This window comes from Hypanus sabinus, chromosome 9 (genome assembly GCF_030144855.1).
Source record: "Hypanus sabinus isolate sHypSab1 chromosome 9, sHypSab1.hap1, whole genome shotgun sequence".
Lineage (NCBI taxonomy): Eukaryota > Metazoa > Chordata > Chondrichthyes > Myliobatiformes > Dasyatidae > Hypanus > Hypanus sabinus.
In genome coordinates, this window is record NC_082714.1 from 158420414 (window position 1) to 158440715 (window position 20302).

General features: G+C 45.3%; 1 protein-coding gene across 6 annotated transcripts in view; it reads right to left on the reverse strand.

Moving 5' to 3' along the window:
* rbck1 (RanBP-type and C3HC4-type zinc finger containing 1) overlaps positions 1-20302 on the reverse strand; it is a 61361-nt gene that overhangs the window by 27980 nt on the left and 13079 nt on the right. For all 6 annotated transcript variants that reach the window (XM_059980941.1, XM_059980947.1, XM_059980946.1 and 3 more), the window contains 3 exons: positions 12167-12252; positions 10573-10717; positions 2689-2782 (listed from right to left, as the gene is read on the reverse strand). In XM_059980941.1, the coding sequence (XP_059836924.1) occupies positions 2689-2782; positions 10573-10717; positions 12167-12252 (325 nt within the window). The remainder of the gene's footprint in view (positions 1-2688; positions 2783-10572; positions 10718-12166; positions 12253-20302) is intronic.

A 20302-nucleotide genomic window follows, 5' to 3' on the forward strand; every position in this document is an offset into this window, starting at 1 on the left:
CTTGTTGATTCAGAGCATACAGGGTTCCGGTATGGTATCATTGCGGTTAGCACAACCCTATGACAGTGCCAGCAATGAGAGTCCCAATTCTGCCATTGTCTGTTTATATGGTCTCCCTGTGACCGCGTGGGTTTCCGCCCACATTTCCAAAACATACGGGCTAGGCTTAGCAAGTAGTGAGCATGCTATGTTGGTGCCAGAAGTGTGGGCTGCCCCCAGCAAATCCTCAGACTGTGTTGGTCATTGACACAAATGGGGTGGGGGGAGGGGTGGGGATGATAAATTACTGGAAGTTATAGAAATTGAGGTTCATGCCATCAAATTGGAGACACCTAGACAGAATATATATATACACATTTCTCTCGTTCTCTCTCTTCTCTACACGCACTAATTGCAAGTACCCACTGCCTGCATCTGTGACACCTCAGCACCCATGTGGTACTCTACCTGTGGTATTGGATTGGTGCAGGAGTGCCACACTGCTGAAGTATACAACACCTTCTCCATTCCCCATCCTGGCTCCCTTCTCTTCTCCCCTCCTGCCCATCACCTCCAGCTGGTGCCCTTCCTCCTTCCCTTTCTCCCATGGTCCAATCACTTCTCCCGTTAGATCTCTCCTTCACCCTTTTACCTTTTCCACCTATCACCTTGCAGCTTCTTAGTTCATCGCCCCTCCCACACCCACCTACCAGCTTGGACTCCTCCCCCTGCCCTCACCCTCTCATTCTGGCTTCTTGCCCTTTCCTTTCTAGTCCTGATGAGATTTCAATTGTTTACTCTTCTCCATAGATGCTTCCTGACTTGCTGAGTTCCTCCAGCATTTTGTGTGTGTACCTAATACCTGTATGGAGTACTTTTTTTGAATAAAGATAAACAAGTCAATGGCTAATGGAACATTTATGGAGTAGTTCCTGTGCCCGCCCATTCAGCTGAATGCTCCAACACCCCAACAGAGCAGTGGTATCTCACACTACAGTTCTCCGGCTGAAGGGAGACAAACCCAGCACCAATGGTTTGAGCAGTAACCTGGTCAGGAAATTGTACCTAACAGGACACAAACGGGCATTAGAGACGTAAAAAAGGTGAAGTTCCTGCCTGCACTTTGTTTGGTGCACTGGTGGCAACCTTGCCATTTCTTCAGCATTTTGTCTGTTCTTCACAATGCTGAGTTGCCAGCTCAATGCTTAACCGAGCACAGACAGAAAGTGTGCAAGGAGCTGGCCGAACCGGGGACCTCATTCCGAAGTCTGGGTGCAGATACCACTACACCACTGGCAGAACTTTATATTGGAGTTGTAGAGAGACAAAATACAAAAATGGGCCACCCCACCCCAAGCTCAGAGTCAACACTTCCCGCCCACCCCCGAGTCCACATTCTCCACACCCCCAGCCCAGAATCCACACAGTGCCCCACCCCAGAATCCACACTCCCCCCACCTGCAGAGTCCACACTCCCTACACCCCCAGTCCACATTCTCCACACCCCCAGTCCAGAATCCACACTCCCCCCACCTCCCGAGTCCCACTCCCGAGTCCACACTGCGCCCCCACCCCCAAGTCTACATTCCCATTTACATTCACCATATGTTATTCCAATTTTTTTTAATTCCCAGCCCCCCTCCCCCCCACGTTCTTACCAACTCCCTTCAAATTCTAGCCCCTTCCGACTAACTAGGGATATCTTACAGCAGCCGATAAACCAGTCCTTGTGCTGTGGATGTCTGTTGGAACTGTGTCTTGCACCATGGCCCTGGAGGAACACTGTTTTGTCTGGCTGTATTCATGGGTATTCACCTGTGACTGACTGACATACGTGAACTTGAACTTCAACTTGATAAGACACAAGTGACGAATTAAGTCATTTCAAATCTGCTCTACCATTCCATCACAGCTGATTTATTATCTCTCTTAACCCCAGAAAAATTGAGGACAGTGTGCAATCTGCACATAGACAGTACCCAAGGTTGAGATCAGACCGGGGACTCTGGCTCTGTGAGGCAGGGGCTCCGCTAGCTCCACTTCCACTGCCATCACATCTGTGGATGTTGCTTTCTTAGCACCTCTGCTCCATCCGCCTAAGGTGGACTTCCCAATCGTAATGTTACTTCTGATTCCCATTCCAACGTGTCGGTCCAGGACCCCCTTTTGTGGCAAGATGAGGCCACCCTCAGGGTGGAGTCAGCACCTTGTATTCCATCTGGGTAGCCTCCCAGTATCATTTTCTCCTTCCAGTGAAAATATTTCCCTCCCCTTGTGGTCTCTTACCTCTTCTCACCTGCCTATCACTTCCCGCCAAGTCTCCATCTCCTCCGTCTTACTGTATCTTTTCTCCCCCTCTCCCCTCTCCTATCAGATTCCTTCCTCTCCAGCCCTTTACCTTTCCCACACACCTGGCTTCACCCATCAACTTCCTGCTATCCTCCTTCCCCTCACCCCCACCTTTATATTCTGGTGTCTTCTCCCTTCCTTTCCAGTCCTGAAGAAGTGTGTCATCCCAAAAGGTCAATGGTTTATTCATTTCTATTGACACTGCTTGACCTGCTGAGTTCCTTCAGCATTTTGTATGTGTTTCTTAGCACTTGTTGGGCTTGATCTGTTTCCCATAGTTCATCACAATTAGTCTGTAAATCTGCACACCGTCTCCCTGCCAATGCTTTGTAATTCGTGGTTGCAAGTATCACATCTTACCTTTGCCTTCAGCATTGCAATAGTCGTGTAAGGAAACACTTTCATCGTGATGGTTGTACCACTCGTCCACGAGTCTTCCACACCAACTCTCAACCTGTGGTGCAAAAATCACTCCATCAGGAAGGCAGACAGGATTTTTTATTTAGCGGCACGATTGTTGTACTGCGCAGTCTGGCGGTTTCTCAGAGGTCGGTGGTGCTCGTTTAAAAGAAGAGCTTTGCGGGCGTTTGGTGTCATTCCAGCGGCTCAAGCAGTGGCAGGAGCAGTGCAGAGAGGAGTAAATAAAAGTACAGAAGGGACAAGTGGAGCAGCCAGTGGTGGGAGTGGGAGTGTCAAGCTTTGGCTCAAGGGAGACTTTGAGGAATTGCCTCTGGATAAATTGTTTGGAGAAGTTTCTGTTAAGTTTCAAGTCAAATCAAGTTGCTTTTATTGTCATTTCGACCATAACTGCTGGTACAGTATACAGTAAAAACGAGACAACGTTTTTCAGGACCATGGTGCTACATGAACAATACAAAAACCACACTGAACTACGTAAACCAACACAAAAACTACACTAGACTACAGACCTACCCAGGACTGCACAAAGTACAGGCATTACAATCAATAATAAACAAGACAATAGGCACAGCAGAGGTCAATAGGTTGGTAGTCCGAAGGCTTGGGGGAAGATCTGTTACATAAATAATCAGCTGAATGGCAGCGTCCAGGATTCTGTCCGCTTCTGTACTCCCTCCGAGTATTTTGTTGCCACAGATGTAGTCCATTGGAGAGCCGAATGGACGGGAGAGCCAGCCGGCTAGGACTTGCTTTTTCCCTCCTTTTTTTCTTACTGTGTCAGGGGTATTTAGTGTAGTTTAAATGGCCATTGTGTGTTCTTCATGCTGGATATTGCATCTCCCAGGGAACTACATCTGCATGAAGTGCATCCAGCTGCAGCTCCGTGAAGACCTTGTTAGCGATCTGGAGCAGCAGCTGGATGACCTTCAGCTTGTACAGGAGAGTGAAGGGCTCATTATTCGGAGTTACAGGGAAACAGTCACCACAAAGATGCAAAAGCCAGATAGCTGGGTGACTATTAGGAGAAGAAATAGGAAGGTGAATAGGCAATTAGCGCAGAGCACCCCAGTATCCTCTTGTGGGGTATGACCTCCCAGGGGACTGCCAAAGACCAGGTTACCAGTACTGAGCATGGATCCATGTGGCAGAAGAGAAAGAGGGAGAAGAGGGGAGCAGTAGTGATAGGGAACTCAATAGTCAGAGGAACAGACAGGAGATTCTGTGGACGTGACAGGACACCCAGATGGTACGTTGCCTCATAGGTGCCAGGGTCAGGGACGTCTCGGATCGTGTCTGCAGCATTTTAGAGAGGGATGGAGAGCAACCAGATGTCTTGGTACATATTGTGACCAATGATACAGGAAGAAAAAGCAGAGAGATCCTGAAGAGAGAATGCAGAGAGCTAGGCAGAAAGCTAAGAAGCAGCATCTCCAGGGTAGTAATTTCTGGATTACCACTTGTCCCACGGCCAGTGAGGGCAGAAACAGGATATTTTGGCAGATAAATGTGTGGCTGAGAAGCTGGTGCAGGGGGTGGAGCTTCAGGTTCTTGAATCGTTGAGATCTCTTCTGGGGGAGGTACGACCTGTATAAAAGGGACGGGTTCCACCTGAACCCGAAGGGGGCCAATATTCTTGTGGACAGGTTTGTTAGAGCTGTTGGGGAGGGTTTAGACTAATTTGACAGGGGTGTGGGAAACAGAGTGAAGGGACTCAGGATAGGGCGGATGGTAAAAATGCAAAGATAGTGTGCATTCAGACTGTTAGGAAGGGCAGAGAGATGATAGGACAAAATTTCAGCCAGCAAGATAAGCATCAATACATTAGGGATGCAGAATCAAAAAGGGTAACAAATACAGTGCTATATCTCAATGCAAGATACCAGGAGGATGATCTTGTTGCGCTTTTACAGATTTTTGGGTATGATGTTATGACCATCACTGAATCGTGGCTGAAGGATGGTTGCTACTGGGAACTGAATGTCCAAGGTTACACGTTGTATCGGAGGGATAGGAAGGTCGGCAGAGGGGGTGGTGCGGCTCTGCTGGTGAAGAATGGCATCGAATCATGAGAAAGATGTTGAATGGGATCAGAAGATGTTCAATCCTTGTGGGTCGAGTTAAGAAACTGCAAGGGTAAAAGAACCCTGATGGCAGTTATATACAGTGGACTACAGATTACAAAGGAAAATAGAAAAGGTGTGTCAAAAGGGCAATGGTATGATAGTCATGGGAGATTTTAACGTGTAGGTCGATTGGGAAAATCAGGTTGCTGATGGATCTTAAGAGAATGAGTTTGTTGAATGCTTATGGATAGCCTTTTAGAAAAGTTTGTCATTCAGGCCACAAGGGGATCAACTATACTGGATTAGGTGTTGTGTAATGAACAGGAGGCGATTAGAGTAAAGGAACCCTTCGGAACCAGTGATTGAATTCAATTTGGAATTTGATAGGAAGAAAGTAAAGTCTGACATAGCAGTACTTCAGTGGAGTAAGGGAAATTACAGTGGTATGAGAGAGGAGTTGGCCGAAGTAAATTGGAAGGAGCTGCTGGCAAGGATGACAGCAGAGCAGCAATGGCTTGAGGTTCTGGGGAAAATGAGGAAGGTGCAGGACATGTGTATTCCAAAAACAAATACTCAAATGGCAAAATAGTACAACCATGGTAGACAAGGGAAGTCAAAGCTATTGTAAAAGCAAAACAAAGCAAAAATTAGCAGGAAAATAGAGGATTGGGAAGCTTTTTTTTTACTAATCTTCTGGAATTTTTTGAGGATGTAACTATGAAAATGGACAAGGGAGAGCCAGTGGATGTGGTGTACCTGGACTTTCAGAAAGCCTTTGATAAGGTCCCACATAGGAGATTAGTGGGCAAAATTAGAGCACATGGTATTGGGGGTAGGGTACTAACATGGATAGAGAATTGGTTGGCAGACAGGAAACAAAGAGTAGGGATTAACAGGTGCTTTTCAGAATGGCAGGCAGTGACTAGTGGAGTAAAGCAAGGCTCAGTGCTGGGACCGCAGCTATTTACAATATACATTAATGATTTAGATGAAGGGATTAAAAGTAACATTAGCAAATTTGCAGATGACACAAAGCTGGGTGGCAGTGTGAAATATAAGCAGGATGTTAAGAGAATGCAGGGTGACTTGGACAGGTTGGGTGAGTGGGCAGATGCAAAGCAGATGCAGTTTAATGTGGATAAATGTGAGGTTATCCACTTTGGTGGCAAGAACAGGAAGGCAGATTACTATCTGGACGGTGTCAAGTTAGGAAAAGGGGAAGTACAACAAGATCTAGGTGTCCTTGTTCATCAGTCACTGATAGTAAGCATTCAGGTACAACAGGCAGTGAAGAAAGCTAATGGCATGTTGGCATTCATAACAAGGTGAGTTGAGTTTAGGAGCAAAGAGGTCCTTCTGCAGTTATACAGGCCCCTGGTGAGACCACACCTAGAGTATTGTGTTCAGTTTTGGTCTCCAAATTTGAGGAAGGCCATACTTGCTATTGAGGGAGTATAGTGTAGGTTCACGAGATTGATTCCCAGGATGGTGGGACTGTCATGTGTTGAAAGATCAGAGTGACTGGGCTTGTATACACTGGAATTTAGAAGGATGAGAGGGGATCTGATTGAAACATATAAGATTATTAAGGGATTGGACACGCTGGAGGCAGGAAACACGTTCCCGATGTTGGGGGGATCCAGAACCAGAGGCCACAGTTTAAGAATAAGGGGTAGGCCATTTAGAACAGAGTTGTTTTTCACCCGGACAGTTGTGGATTTATGGAATGCTGTGCCTCAGAAGGCACTGGAGGCCAATTCTCTGGATGCTTTCAAGAAAGAGTTAGATAGAGCTCTTAAAGATAGCGGAGTCAGGGGATATGGGGAGAAGGCAGGAACGGGGTACTGATTGTGGATGATCACATTGAATGGTGGTGCTGGCCAGAAGGGCCAATTGGCTTACTCCTGCACCTATTGTCTATTGTCTTTTAAAAACCTTCAGAAAACAACTAAAAGAATCATTTGGAGGGAAAAGTGAAATATGAAAGCAAACTAGCGGACAATATCAAGATGGATGGAAAAAGCTTTTTCCAAGTATATAAAAAATAAAAGAGTGATGATAGTGAGTATACGACTGCTAGGAGATGAGGCCGGAGAAATAATAATCGGGGACAAGGAGATGGCAGACAAACTAAATGAGTATTTTGCATCCATCTTCACTGTAGAAGACACTAGCAGTGTGCCAGGTGTTGAAGGGTGTGAAGGAAGAGAAGTGAGTGCAGTTATTATTACAAGGGAGAAGGTGCTCAAAAAGCTGAATGACCCAAAGGTGCACAAGTCACCTGAACCAGATGAACTGCACCCTAGGATTCTGAAAGAGGTAATGGTAGAAATTGTGGAGGCATTAGTAACGATTCTTGAAAGATCATCAGAATCTGACATGGTTCTGGAGGACCGGAAAATTGCAAATATCACTCAACTCTTTAAGAAAGGACGGAGGCAGCAGAAAGGAAATTATATACCAGATAGCCTGACCTCAGTAGGATAGATAAAGGGGATGTAGTTGATGTTGTATAACTGGATTTTTCAGAAGGTATTTGACAAGGTGCCACACATGTGGCTGTTTACCAAGTTAAGAGCCCATGGTATTACAGGAAAGTTACTGGCATGGTTAGAGCATTGGCTGATTGGTAGGAGGCAGCAACTGGGAATAAAACTATCATTTTCTGGTTGGCTGCCAGTGTCTTGTGGTGTTCTGCAGGGGTTGGTGTTGGGAGTGCTTCTTTTTATCCTGTATATAAATGATTTAGATGATTGAATAGATGGCTTTGTTGCCAAGTTTGCAGATGATATGAAGATTGGTGGAGGGGCAGGTAGTGTTGAGGAAACAGGAAGGCTGCAGAAAGACTTAGAAGATTAGGAGAATGGACAAGAAAGTGGCAAGTGAAATACAATGTTGGAAAATGCATGTTCATGCACTTTGGGAGAAGAAATAAATGTGCACACTATTTTCTAAAAGTGGAGAAAATCCAAAAATCTGAGATGCAAAGGGACTTTGGAGTCCTTGTGCAGAACACCCTAAAGGTTAACTTGCAGGTTGAGTCACAGGTTGAAGACAAATGAAATGTTAGCATTCATTTCAAGAGGTCTGGAATACAAGAGCAGGGATGTGATGCTGAGGCTTTATAAGGCACTGGTGCGGCCTCACCTTGAGTATTGTGAACAGTTTTGGGTACTTTATCTAAGAAAAGATGTTTTGGCATTGGAGGAGGTTCACAAGGATAATTCTGGGAATGAACAAGTGATCATATGAGGAATTTTTGATGGCTATATACCTGTACTCCCTGGAATTTAGAAAGAATGAGGGGAGATCTCATTGAAACCTTTCAAATTTTGAAAGACCTAGTCAAAGTAGATGTGGAAATGGTGTTTCCTATGGTGGGAGAGTCTAAGACTCTGAGAAGTGTGAGGTTCTACATTTTGGCAGGAATAATCCAAATAGATCATACAGGGTAAATGGTAGGGCATTAAGGAATGTAGTGGAACAGAGAGATCTTGGAATAACAGTGCATAGTTCCCTGAAGGTGGAGTCTCATGTAGATAGGGTGGTGAAGAAGGCTTTTGGAACACTGGCCTTTATAAATCAGAGCACTGAGTACAGAAGTTGGGATGTAATGTTAAAATTGTACAAGGCATCGGTAAGGCCAAATTTGGAATATTGTGTACAGTTCTGGTCACCGAACGATAGAACGGATATCAATAAATTAGAGAGAGTGCAGAGACGATTTACTAGGATGTTACCTGGGTTTCAGCACTTAAGTTACAGAGAAAGATTGAACAAGTTAGGTATCTATTCATTGGAGCGTAGAAGGTTGAGGGGGGATTTGATCGAAGTATTTAAAATTTTGAGAGGGACAGATAGAGTTGACGTGAACAGACTGTTTCCATTGAGAGTAGGGGAGATTCAAACGAGAGGACATGATTTGAGAGTTAGGGGGCAAAAGTTTAAGGGAAACACGAGGGGGTATTTCTTTACTCAGAGAGTGATAGCTGTGTGGAATGAGCTTCCTGTAGAAGTAGTAGAGGCCAGTTCAGTTGTGTCACTTAAGGTAAAATTGGATAGGTATATGGACAGGAAAGGAGTAGAGGGTTATGGGCTGAGTGCAGGTAGGTGGGACTAGGTGAGATTAAGAGTTCGGCACGGACTAGGAGGGCCGAGATGGCCTGCTTCCGTGCTGTGATTGTTATATGGTTATATGGTTGTTATATGCTTAAGGTGGCATAGTCCCTTGAACAAGAGCCAGTGGATGGGAAGCAAAGTCCATTTATTTCAAAACTGAGCCTAACCAAAGGTTAGAGGTAACTGAAACTACACATACTTTCCCAAATTGACCTAATATTGGGGCACCAAAGTGGCATAGCAGTTAGTGTGACGCTATTACAGCTCATGGGGTTGAAGTTCGCAGTTCAATTCCAGCATCCTCTGTAAGAAAGTTAGTAAGTTCTTCCCATGTGTGCCTCCAGGTGCGCCAGTTTCCTTCCAAAGTCCAAAGACAAACTAGTTGGTAGGTTAAGTGGTCGTTGTAAATTGCCCCGTGATTAGGCTAGGGTTAAATAGGTGGTTTGCTCAGCGGTGCAGCTCGTTGGGCCAGGAGGGCCTGGTCCGCTTTTTATCTCTAAATAACAAATAATAATTTCTCTGGGAAAATGCAAAAAAATGGAGAATGTGTATGTGTACCATGCACAAAATCAATCTTGGTCACTTACAGCAGTGAGAGCAGTTCTATCTTGATTGATCGAACACCCCAAATCATCTCCATTCTGGCTGATGACAGCACTATCATTATCTGCAACCTAGTATTTTCACCAAACAATAAGGCGAAGTGGGTACCTGTGATCTAGATAACAGTTTTCAGACAGTGAACAGGTAGATAGGGTCGTAAAGAGTGCCTTTGGCACATTGGCCTTCATAAATCAAAGAACTGAGTACAGGAGGAGGAATGTTGAAGTTATACGAGACGTAGTGTGGGCAAATTTGGAGGATTTTGTGCATTTCTGGTCACTTATCTACAGGAAAGATACCAGTAAGATTGAAAAAGTGGTGTCACAAGTAGATAAGGTTGTAAAGAAAGCTTTTGGCACATTGGCCTTTATAGACCAAAATATTGAGTACAGGAGTTGAGATGTTATGTTGAAGCTGTGTAAAATGTTGAGAGGCCAAACGTGGAGTATCATGTGCAGTTCTGGTCACCTACCTACAGTAAAGATAGCAATAAGATTGAAAGAGTACAGAGTAACTTTACAAGGATTTTGCCGTGACTTGAGGACCTGAGTTATAGGGAAAAGTTGAATTGTTACTGCTTCCCTAGTGTGTAGGAGAATGAAGGGAGATCAGACAGAAGTATGAACAATTATGAGGGGAATAGATAGGATAAATGCAAGCAGGCACAGATGAAAGCAAAATGGAAGGTTATGTAGGAAGGAAGGGTAAGATTGATCCTAGAGTAGGCTAAAAGGCTGGTACAACATTGTGGGCCAAAGGGAATATAGAATATACTGTTCTATCTTCTATTTTTAGGGTGGAGGAAGAGGCTTGACTTGAAATGTCAACCGCTCACTTCCCTCCATTGAAGCTGCTTGAGCCACTGAGTTCCTCTAGAGCTTGGAGTGGAGATGGAGGTTAAACAGACCTGTTTGGAGGTGGAGATCTGCGCACGAATATGAGCTGTCCTATGCATCTTCAATACGTGAATGGAAATTGCTTTTACAGCATGGTTCTACTAAAGAGATCACTACCCTCTCCCCTCTGAGAATGAACCTACCTAATTTCTTGCTGTTGGTATGCAGATTTGTTGAGTTGGACGCTGATGGGCACACGTTGCTCAGCCAGGATCTCCGCACACTTCATTGCAGTTTCTTTGTCCCCCTGTTCAATTGCTCGGCTCAGCTCCCAAGTAACATTCTCTGCTATAGGAATGACACAGAACAAAGTCACCTTACTGATCACACAGAGCTGTGATAGGGGCGGGGTGAGGAGACAGGGAAAATGCAACAGATTTTCATCGTCTCTTCCACGTTCTTCTTGTTTCACCATCCCTTTAATCATTTCTTTGTTTATTCTGGAACTTGTGATTGGTCTTTCTTTTAGTTAACATACTTCGACCTCACATTCAGACACCAACATAACATGCCCACAATGCTCAGCAGAACAACACAGAACACGACAAGCAATAAAACAGCAACAGCAACAGCAAAACAAGTTCCTTTCCTTCCTCCCACCTTCCTTCCCCCCTCCATGAGGACCACAACTAGGGTTTGGAGGCATGAGGGTCTCAGTGGCCCAGAGTGGTGTCAGCCCTTGTGTTTTGTCTCTTGGTAGGTCACCCATGCCAAACAGGTCATGGGGTGGAGGCCAGAGTAAGAGTGGTCCACCAGTCCTCCAGGTTTGGGGGTTCAAACTAGGGCTGACAACTGTGACTGGTCAAAAAAAATGGCTAAGGAAACAGCAATGAAGAATCCTTCCTTATCTGCACCAAACGCCAGCAGCCCAAAGGGCAGTAAGTACCCTCCTTCCACACGCACACTCTCTCTCTCTCTCTCACATGGAGTCCTCCAGCTGCAGTATTCCTGCATTCACTGAGGTTTAAAAGAATGGGGGGGGGGGGGGGGGGGGAAGAGATCTCATTGAAACCTACCGAATAATGAAAGGCCTGGAAAGACTGCACATGGAGAGGATGTTTCCAACAGTGAGAGAGTCTAGGACCAGAAGGCACAGGCTCAGAATACAAGAACATCTCTTACAACAGAGATGAGGAGGAATTTCTTTAGCCAGTAGGTGGTGCATCTGTGGAATTCATTGCCAAGGAAGGCTATGGAGGCCAAGTCACTGGGTATATTTAAAGTGGAGATTGACAGATCCTTGATTAATAAAATTGATAAAGGTTACGGGGAGAAGGCAGAAGAATGGGGTTGACAGGGATAATAAATCAGCCATGATGGAATGGCAGACAGACTCGAAAGGCTGTATTACTAGTTCTGCTCCAGAGTCTTATGGACTACACCTCAATGTGCAACCAGTCTTGGTGTGGTGTGTGTATATCATCAGAGGAGGGGTTCAGCAAACTGGGCTTCTACTCCCTTGAATCTTGAATGAGAAATGGATTCAAATAACTCCATAAAATTATTTTACTCTTTTGATGTGGTGGATGCAGGAATGATATTTTCACTGGCTGGGCTGTGTAAAAACCAGTGGCCCAATCCTCCTCCTACATCCTATGGTCTTATGGTCAAATTTCATGACATACATCAGTAATAATAAACCTGATTCTGAATGGTCTGTTTCCTCACAGCAGATTGTAGGCCTGCTGTAAGCCCACCCACAACACTACCAAAGGATATGGGTTTCAGGAAACTCACCTTTATCTGTCAGGTCCACGCTCAGATTCATTTTGAGATCCAGTTGACTTCTCCAGCCTTTCCGATTGACTACTGCAGGCAAGTCTCTAGGGAAACAAAGGGAAAGAAAGGAGTTAAAAACTCTTACAAATTCCTACAGATGTACAATGGAGAGCATTCTAACTGGCTGCATCACCGTCTGGTATGGAGGGGCCACTGCACAGGATTGGAATAAGCCGTAGAAAGTTGTAAACTCGGCCAGCTCCATCATGGACACTAGCCTCCCCAGCATCCAAGACATCTTCAAAAGGTGATGCCTCAAAAACACATTAAGGACGGCCATTTCCCAGGACATGCCCTCTTCTGATTGCTACCATCAGGGAGGTGGTACAGAGGCCTGAAGGACAATGAACCCATGTGCACCTCCTCACTACGTCTTTTCCTGCTCTCTACCTACTAATTTAATATGCATTTCTTATTGTAATTTAATGTTTTTATTATGTATTGCAATGCACTGCTGCCACAACAGAATATACTTCATGACAGATGTCAGTGATATTAAACCTGATTCAGACTGAAAAGGGAAAGACTGAAATCCCTGCTGATATACATGTAAATGCATCTCCAAAAGTTATGGAAATGCTTTGTTAGCCACGCTGGTGATCTAGTATTAAACTAAGTCTGCTCAGGTGGAACTTAAAGATCAGGCGGACATCTACACCCAACACCATCAGACAACTAACAGTTCGTTAAGAGATATGTTAAGGTGAGAGGGGGCCATGATGGTGTGGCAGTTAGCCCAATGCTATTACAGCTCAGGACATTCTGGAGTTCAGAGTTCAATTCCAGTGCTCTGTCGTAAGGGGTCTCTGTATGTTCCCCCTGTGACTGTGTGGGTTTTCTCTGGGTGGCCCAGTTTCCTCCCACAGTCCAAAGATGTACCGGGTAGGTTAAATGGCCATAATGAATTGTCCCATGATTAGGTTCGGGTTAATCAAGGTTGTCGGGGGTTGCTGAGGCAGAAGGGCCTTCTCCACACTGTATCACTAAATAATAAATAAATAAATAAATACAGATTTTAAAGTGCCTAAGGGACAACTTCTATATACAGGGGGTGGTCAGCATTTGGAAGGAGCTGCTTGAGAAAGCAGTTGATACAATACCAACATTTAAAAGTCTCGCTTGGTGGCGCAATAATATCAGCACCGGACGCCGGAGCAAAGGTTCCCGAGTTCAAATCCAAGTCAGGTTGAGCATCGAGCTAGCAACTCGGCCTCATAAAAACAAGAATAGCTTGCTACGGAAACACCGTCATGACAGTGCCCCGATAAATCCACTGCCGAGTTAAGGGCTATTCTTCTTCTTCAACATTTAAAAGACATTTTGATAGTACATGAATTCAAGATTCAACATTGTTTAAAGATCACTTCCAAAACACAAGTGTAAAGCTGAACTAAATAATTGTTACTCCAGGTCTGATGCAACACAAAAAAAAACACACACAATAAGATAAAGGGCAGAATAATTAAAAAACACAGTAAATACAAATACGTAAGACAGTGTATCTAGATAAATAGATAGGTTGTATGTCCATAAAGTGATGCTAGACACAAGAGTGTCTGTACATTAGTCGAGTCTGACAGGAAATGATAAAGCAGTAGTGGTTGGGGATGTGGGGAGGTGGTTTCATGGGTGGAGGCTTTGATCAGCCTCCATGCACTTTGATTCTGGTGCTCCTGACATGAGTGCTTCATAGCCTCTTCCCTGATAGGTGTGGGACAAACAGTTCATGAGCAGGGTGGGTGGGACGCTTCATGATGGTACTGGCCCATTTCTGGTATCTTTCAGTAGTCATATCTTTGTTGGTGGGTAGGCTGGTGCTGGGCAGTTCAGACTTCCTGTCTGTCACAGTGCAGTTTCCACACCAAGCAATGATACAGCTTGTTAGAACACTCTCTACCGCACGTCTGTAGAATGGTGCATGTATAGACGTGCATCGTCCAGCTCTCTCTTGCCTCCTCAGAAAGTGAAGGTGATGGTGAGCTTTCGTGACAGTGCAGAATGTATTCTGGGACCAGGAGAGGGCGTGTCAAATATACACACCCAGGAGTCTGAAATTACTGTGCCGCCGATATAAACGGGAATGCAAGTGGTGTGAGTTCACCTGGTTGATAACTGTTTTCTTCCAGTATTGCCCCCACCCTCTCCTTCACCATTCTCATTTCCCCCTCTCACCTTATCCCCTCACCTGCTCATCACCTCCCTTTGGTGCTCCTCCCCTTCCCCTTTCTTCCCTGGCCTTCTGTCCTCCCCTATCAGACTCCACCTCCTCCAGCCCTGTATCTCTTTCACCAATTCACTTATCAGCTCTTTACTTCACCCTACCCCACCCCTCCTGGTTTCAGTCATCACCTACCACCTTGAATTTCTTCCTTCCCTCTCCCACCTTATTCTGACTTCTCATCTCTTTTTTCCAGTCCTGATGAAGAGTCCTGGCCCGAAATATCGACTGTATACTCTTTTGCATAGATGCTGCCTGGCCTGCTGAGTTCCTCCAGCATTTTGAGTATGTTGCTCTGGATTTCCAGCATATCTCTTGTTCGTCATTTCCTTTGTCTTGTTAACATTGAGGAAGAGGTCATTTGCCTGGCACCAGGCCTCGAGCCTTCCACCTCCTCCCTGTAGGCCGTCTCATCATTGTTGGTTACGAGCCCCACCACTGTCCAGTTATTGGTGAATGACATTCTGTTTACTTGGGTGTTTGGCCATACAGTCACGTGTGAGCAGAATGTACAGTAATGAGCTGGCATTCACCTGGAAGGTGATGGGGAGGGAGGAGCGGTTGTGCACCACAACTATCTGAGGAAAGGTTTAGAGAGATATGGGCCATATATGGGCAAACAGTGTAAGTGGGCATCTTGGTTAGCATGGAGAAATGGGCTGAAGGGCCTGTTTCTGTGACATTTTTCTCTAAGATTCTACCCAATTCTAAACTTCTGGTGATGTAATTTGAATGGGGACTAATAGTTTAACCACCATTCTGATAACATCTGTTGTACAAGACTGAGGAAGTGATCCGAGAAGTTTACAACGTGGAAAAAATGTTATAACGTGCAGATTTTTTCAAGGTTTCAAGGACTGTAGCAAGGTTTGATCGACACAGATTGTAAATCTGGACTCTCAGGTCTATGATGTGTTCTAGCTCTGGTCCCTCTTTTTTGCCACTACCTTTGGGCGATTTTTGATCTGGGTGGCCTGAAGATAACAACATCAGGCTGAACTGTACTGAAATATGCTTTCTGTTCTGACTTTGTGTTTTTTGTGTTGCCTCTTGCGTAGAGGGAAGAAAGTCTGATGTCTTTGCGCAGGATGGTCCCACGGTCTTTATTTTTGTGACTGTGAACTTCAGAGCTGTATATTGCATGCATACTTCGATAATAAAGGCACCCTGAACTTTGATGGGAGAGCCCTCAAACAAAGGAACAACTTCTTAAAATCTTGACAGGGCTGGGGGAGGTGTAAAAATCAAGAAATCAACAGTGAGAACTCTATGGAGGCTGGGTCATAACTGGAGCCTTCAAAATCGTATCAGTGAGGTATGGAAACGGTATGGTACGAAAACTGCACTGCGGTGGGGAGGAGGCTCTACAGTAGGCGATACGATGATGTGCTGCACATCAGCCTTCCCCCCATCAAGGGTGCACAGGATTTATAGAAGGGTACTGGAAAAAGACCAGTAACACCAGAAAGGAACCCACCCACTCTGCTCTTGGACTGATTGTCCCGCTCCAATCAGGTAGGAGGCAACATGGCATCCACGCCAGGACCACCAGACTCAAAAAGAGTTACTTTGCCCAAGCCATTACCCCATCTCACCACCGTTACATATACATCAGCCACTCCTCTTCACAATCCCTCGGCGCCCTTCATTCCCCCTCCCATGTGCAGCCACTCTATGGTTCCTAGCCACACCTCACACAGTCACCACCCTATTCTGCTTTCATCTGCCCTGCTGCTACCTGAAAATGGTTCTCTTGCCAAGAGTCACTTTGTCACTTCCTGTCAGAGTCATCGGGGTTTCCAACCATTTTGATGCCACAGACCCCTAACATTAAACGAGGAGTCCGTGGCTCAGGTACTCCTGCACCAAGTGTCACTTTATGTACATACAGCCATTCTACATGCATAATCTAATCTCATGCATGGCTACACTAAACAGTTATTTGTACAGTGCATTTCACAGGATTGTTTTTATATTTATATTTGCAGAATAGATGTATTCCAAAAGCGAAGAAATACTCAAAATGAAAAAGAGTACAACCGTGGCTGACAAGGAAAGTCAAGTCAAAACTAATATAAAAGCAAAAGATAGGACAAACAAAGATCAGCAGGAAGACAGAGGATCGGGAAGCTTTTAAAAATCTACAGAAAGCAACTAAAAGGTAGGAGGCAGCGAGTGGGAATAAAAGGATCCTGCCAGAGTCTAGTGAGGTTTCACAGCGGTCAGTGTTGGGACCGCTTCTTTTTATGTTGTATGTAAATGATTTAGATGATGGAATAAACACGTGGAAATCTGCAGATGCTGGAAATTCAAACAACACACACAAAATGCTGGTGGAACACAGCAGGCCAAGCAGCATCTATAGGAAAAAGCACTGCTGACGTTTCGGGCCAAGACCTTTCATCAGGTCTAACTGGAAGGAGAGATACTAAGAGATTTGAAAGTAGTTGGGGGAGGAGGGGAAATGTGAAACGATAGGACAGATGATGGAACAGATGGCTTTGTTGCCAAGTTTGCGGAGGAAGCAAAGTTGGGTGGAGGGGCCGGTATTGTTGAAGAAACAGGAAGGCTGCAGAAGGACTCAGACAGATTAGGAGAATTGGCAAGAAAGTGGCAAATGAAATACATGTTGGAAAATGCATTAGTCATGCACTTTCGTAGTAGAAATAAATGTGCGGACTATTTTCAAAGTGGAGAGAAAATCCAGAAATCTGAGATGCAAAGGGACTTGGGAGATCTTGTACAGAACACCCTAACAATTAATTTGCAGGCTGAGTCGGTGGTGAGGAAGGCAAATGTCATGTTAGCATTCATTTCAAGAGGTCTAGAATACAATACCAGGGATTTGATGCTGAGGCTTTAGAAGGTACTGGTGAGGCCTAACCTTGAGTATTGTGAACAGTTTTGGGCTCCTCATCTAAGAAAAGATGCACTGGAATTTGAGGAGTTTCAGAGGAGGTTCACAAGGACGATTCTGGGAATGAAAGGGTTATCATATGAGGAACGTTTGATAGATCTGGGTCTGATCTTATTAAAATCTTTCAAATGTTGAAAAGCCTAGACAGAGTAGATATGGAAAGGATGTTTTCCATGGTGGGGGATTTAAGACAAGAGGGCACAGCCTCAGGATAGAGGGGCGACCATTTAAAACAGAGATGCAGAGACATTTCTTTAGCCAGAGGGTGGTGAACCTGTGGAATTCGTTACCACAGGCAGCTGTGGAGGCCAGGTCGTTGGGTGTATTTATGGCAGAACTTGATAGGTTCTGAATGGACATGGCATCAAAGGTGACGGGGAGAAGGCAGGGGAGTAGGGCTGAGGGGGAAAAAAAAGGATCAGCCATGACTAAAGGCAGAGCAAATGGCCTAATTCTACTCCCATGTCTTATGGGAACATAGAAAACCTACAGCACAATACAGGCCCTGCGGCCCACAATGCTGTGCCAAACATGTACTTACTTTAGAAATTACCTAGGGTTACCCATAGCCCTCTATTTTTCTAAGCTCCATGTACCTGTCCAGGAATCTCTTCAAAGAACCTATCATATCTGCCTCCACCACTGTCACCGGCAGCCCATTCCACAAAAAAAACTTACCCCTGACGTCTCCTCTGTACCTACTTCCAAGCATTTTAAAACTGTGCCCTCTCATGTTAGCCATTTCAGCCCTGGGAAAAAGCCTCTGACTATCTACATGATCAATGCCTCTCATTACCTTATACACCTCTATCAGGTCACCTCTCATCCTCTGTCGCTCCAAGGGGAAAAGGCTGAGTTCACTCAACCTATTCTCATAAGGCGTGCTCCCCAATCCAGCAACATCCTTGTAAATCTCCTCTGCACCCTTTCTATGGTTTCCACATCCTTCCTGTAGTGAGGTGACCAGAACTGAGCACAGTACTCCAAGTGGGGTCTGACCAGGGTCCTATATAGCTGTAACATTATCTCTCTGCTCTTAAATTCAATCCCAAGGTTGATGAAGGCCAATGCACCATATCCCTTCTTAACCAGAGTCAACCTTCGCAGCAGCTTTGAGCGTCCTATGGACTCGGACCCCAAGATCCCTCTGATCCTCCACACTGCCAAGAGTCTTACCATTAATACTATATTCTGCCATCATATTTGACCTACCAAAATGAACCACTTCACACTTATCTGGGTTGAACCCCATCTGCCACTTCTCAGCCCAGTTTTGCATCCCATCAATATCCCACTGTAACCTCTGACAGCCCTCCACACTATCCACAACACCTCCAACCTTTGTGTCATCAGCAAACTTACTAACCCATCCCTCCACTTCCTCATCCAGGTCATTTATAAAAATCACAAACAGTAAGGGTCCCAGAACAGATCCCTGAGGCACACCACTGGTGACTGACCTCCACGCAGAATATGACCCGTCTACAACTACTCTTTGCCTCCTGTGGGCAAGCCAATTGTCTTATATTTAGTGTTTTTTATGATGCATTGGATCCAAAGTAAAATCCTTTACACTCGTCTACTAACGAATAACAACAAATTATCTTGAATCTCCAATGTCAGTGAGGCTTTGTTTAAAGCTGAGTATCAGGTGATAGGGAACAAAGGTGCTGGCAGAAGGTTAATGAAGTGATGATCTCAATGCATGATACAGCAGGCCTGAGCAGCTGAAAGCCTTCCTAACGTTTCACTGAATTCCTGGAATGTTCTTCGTAAGTCAGTGACATGGTTCCACAACCTCACGATGGGTTCAACCGTCACGGCAAATGCCTTGCCCCACTACCTGAGCAACTTCAGACCACCCTCTTCCACTTTTCCAGCTCAGACAAAAGCTCTTTGAGCTGAAATCCAAGCAGCACACACACAAAGTGCTGGAGGGACTCAGCAAGCCAGGCAGTATCTATGGAAAAAAGTACAGTTGACGTTTCGGGCGGAGGCCCTTTAGCAGGTCCTGCTGATGGGTCTCGGCCTAAAACATCAACTGTACTCATTTCCAATGATTTCCGGGGGGGGGGGGGAAGAGAGGGAGAGAGGGAGAGAGGGAGAGAGGGAGAGAGGGAGAGAGGGAGAGAGGGAGAGAGGGAGAGAGGGAGAGAGGGAGAGAGGGAGAGAGGGAGAGAGGGAGAGAGGGAGAGAGGGAGAGAGGGAGAGAGGGAGAGAGGGAGAGAGGGAGAGCGCGCGCGCTTGGATTTCCATCATCAGCTGACTTTCTTGTTTGTGATTGAACTGAAATCTCCCTCCCTTCTGCTCTTCTCTCCCACCCCCCACCCCCGTTATTACCTGATTTGTTTCAGATTTCTAGCACCTGCATTTTTCAATGCTATGGGATGATATTGAAGGCTCTACGGAGAAAAATAGGAACAGAATTCTGAAAATAGTCTTACGAGTTCACAAATGATACAAATATCAATAGGAATATGGATGGGCTGAATGGCCTAGTTCTGCTCCGATGTTATATAGTCTTATGAAAGGCAGCAATGCTCAAAGTTCAAAGTTAATTATCAAAGTGCATACAGTTTCTGTCACCATATATGACCCTGAGATTCATTTTCATTCACAGTAAATACAAAGAAACACAATATAATCAATGAAAGACTGCACACCAAGGCGGACAAGCAACCGTTTGTAGTAGATTTCTACAGATGTACCGTGGAGAGCATCCTAACTGGTTGGGTTCAATCTGTTTTAGAAGCGCCACTGCATAGATCAAAACAAGTTGCAGCGGTTTGTGAACTCAGCCAGCTCCATTCGGGGCGCCAGCTCCCCAGCGTTGATACCATCTTCAAAAGGCAGCGCTTTAAATAAGCAGCATCCATCATTAAGGACCCCATCACCCAGGACATGCCCTCTTCTCATTGTTACAGTCGGGGAGGAAGTACAGGACCCTGAAGGCACACAC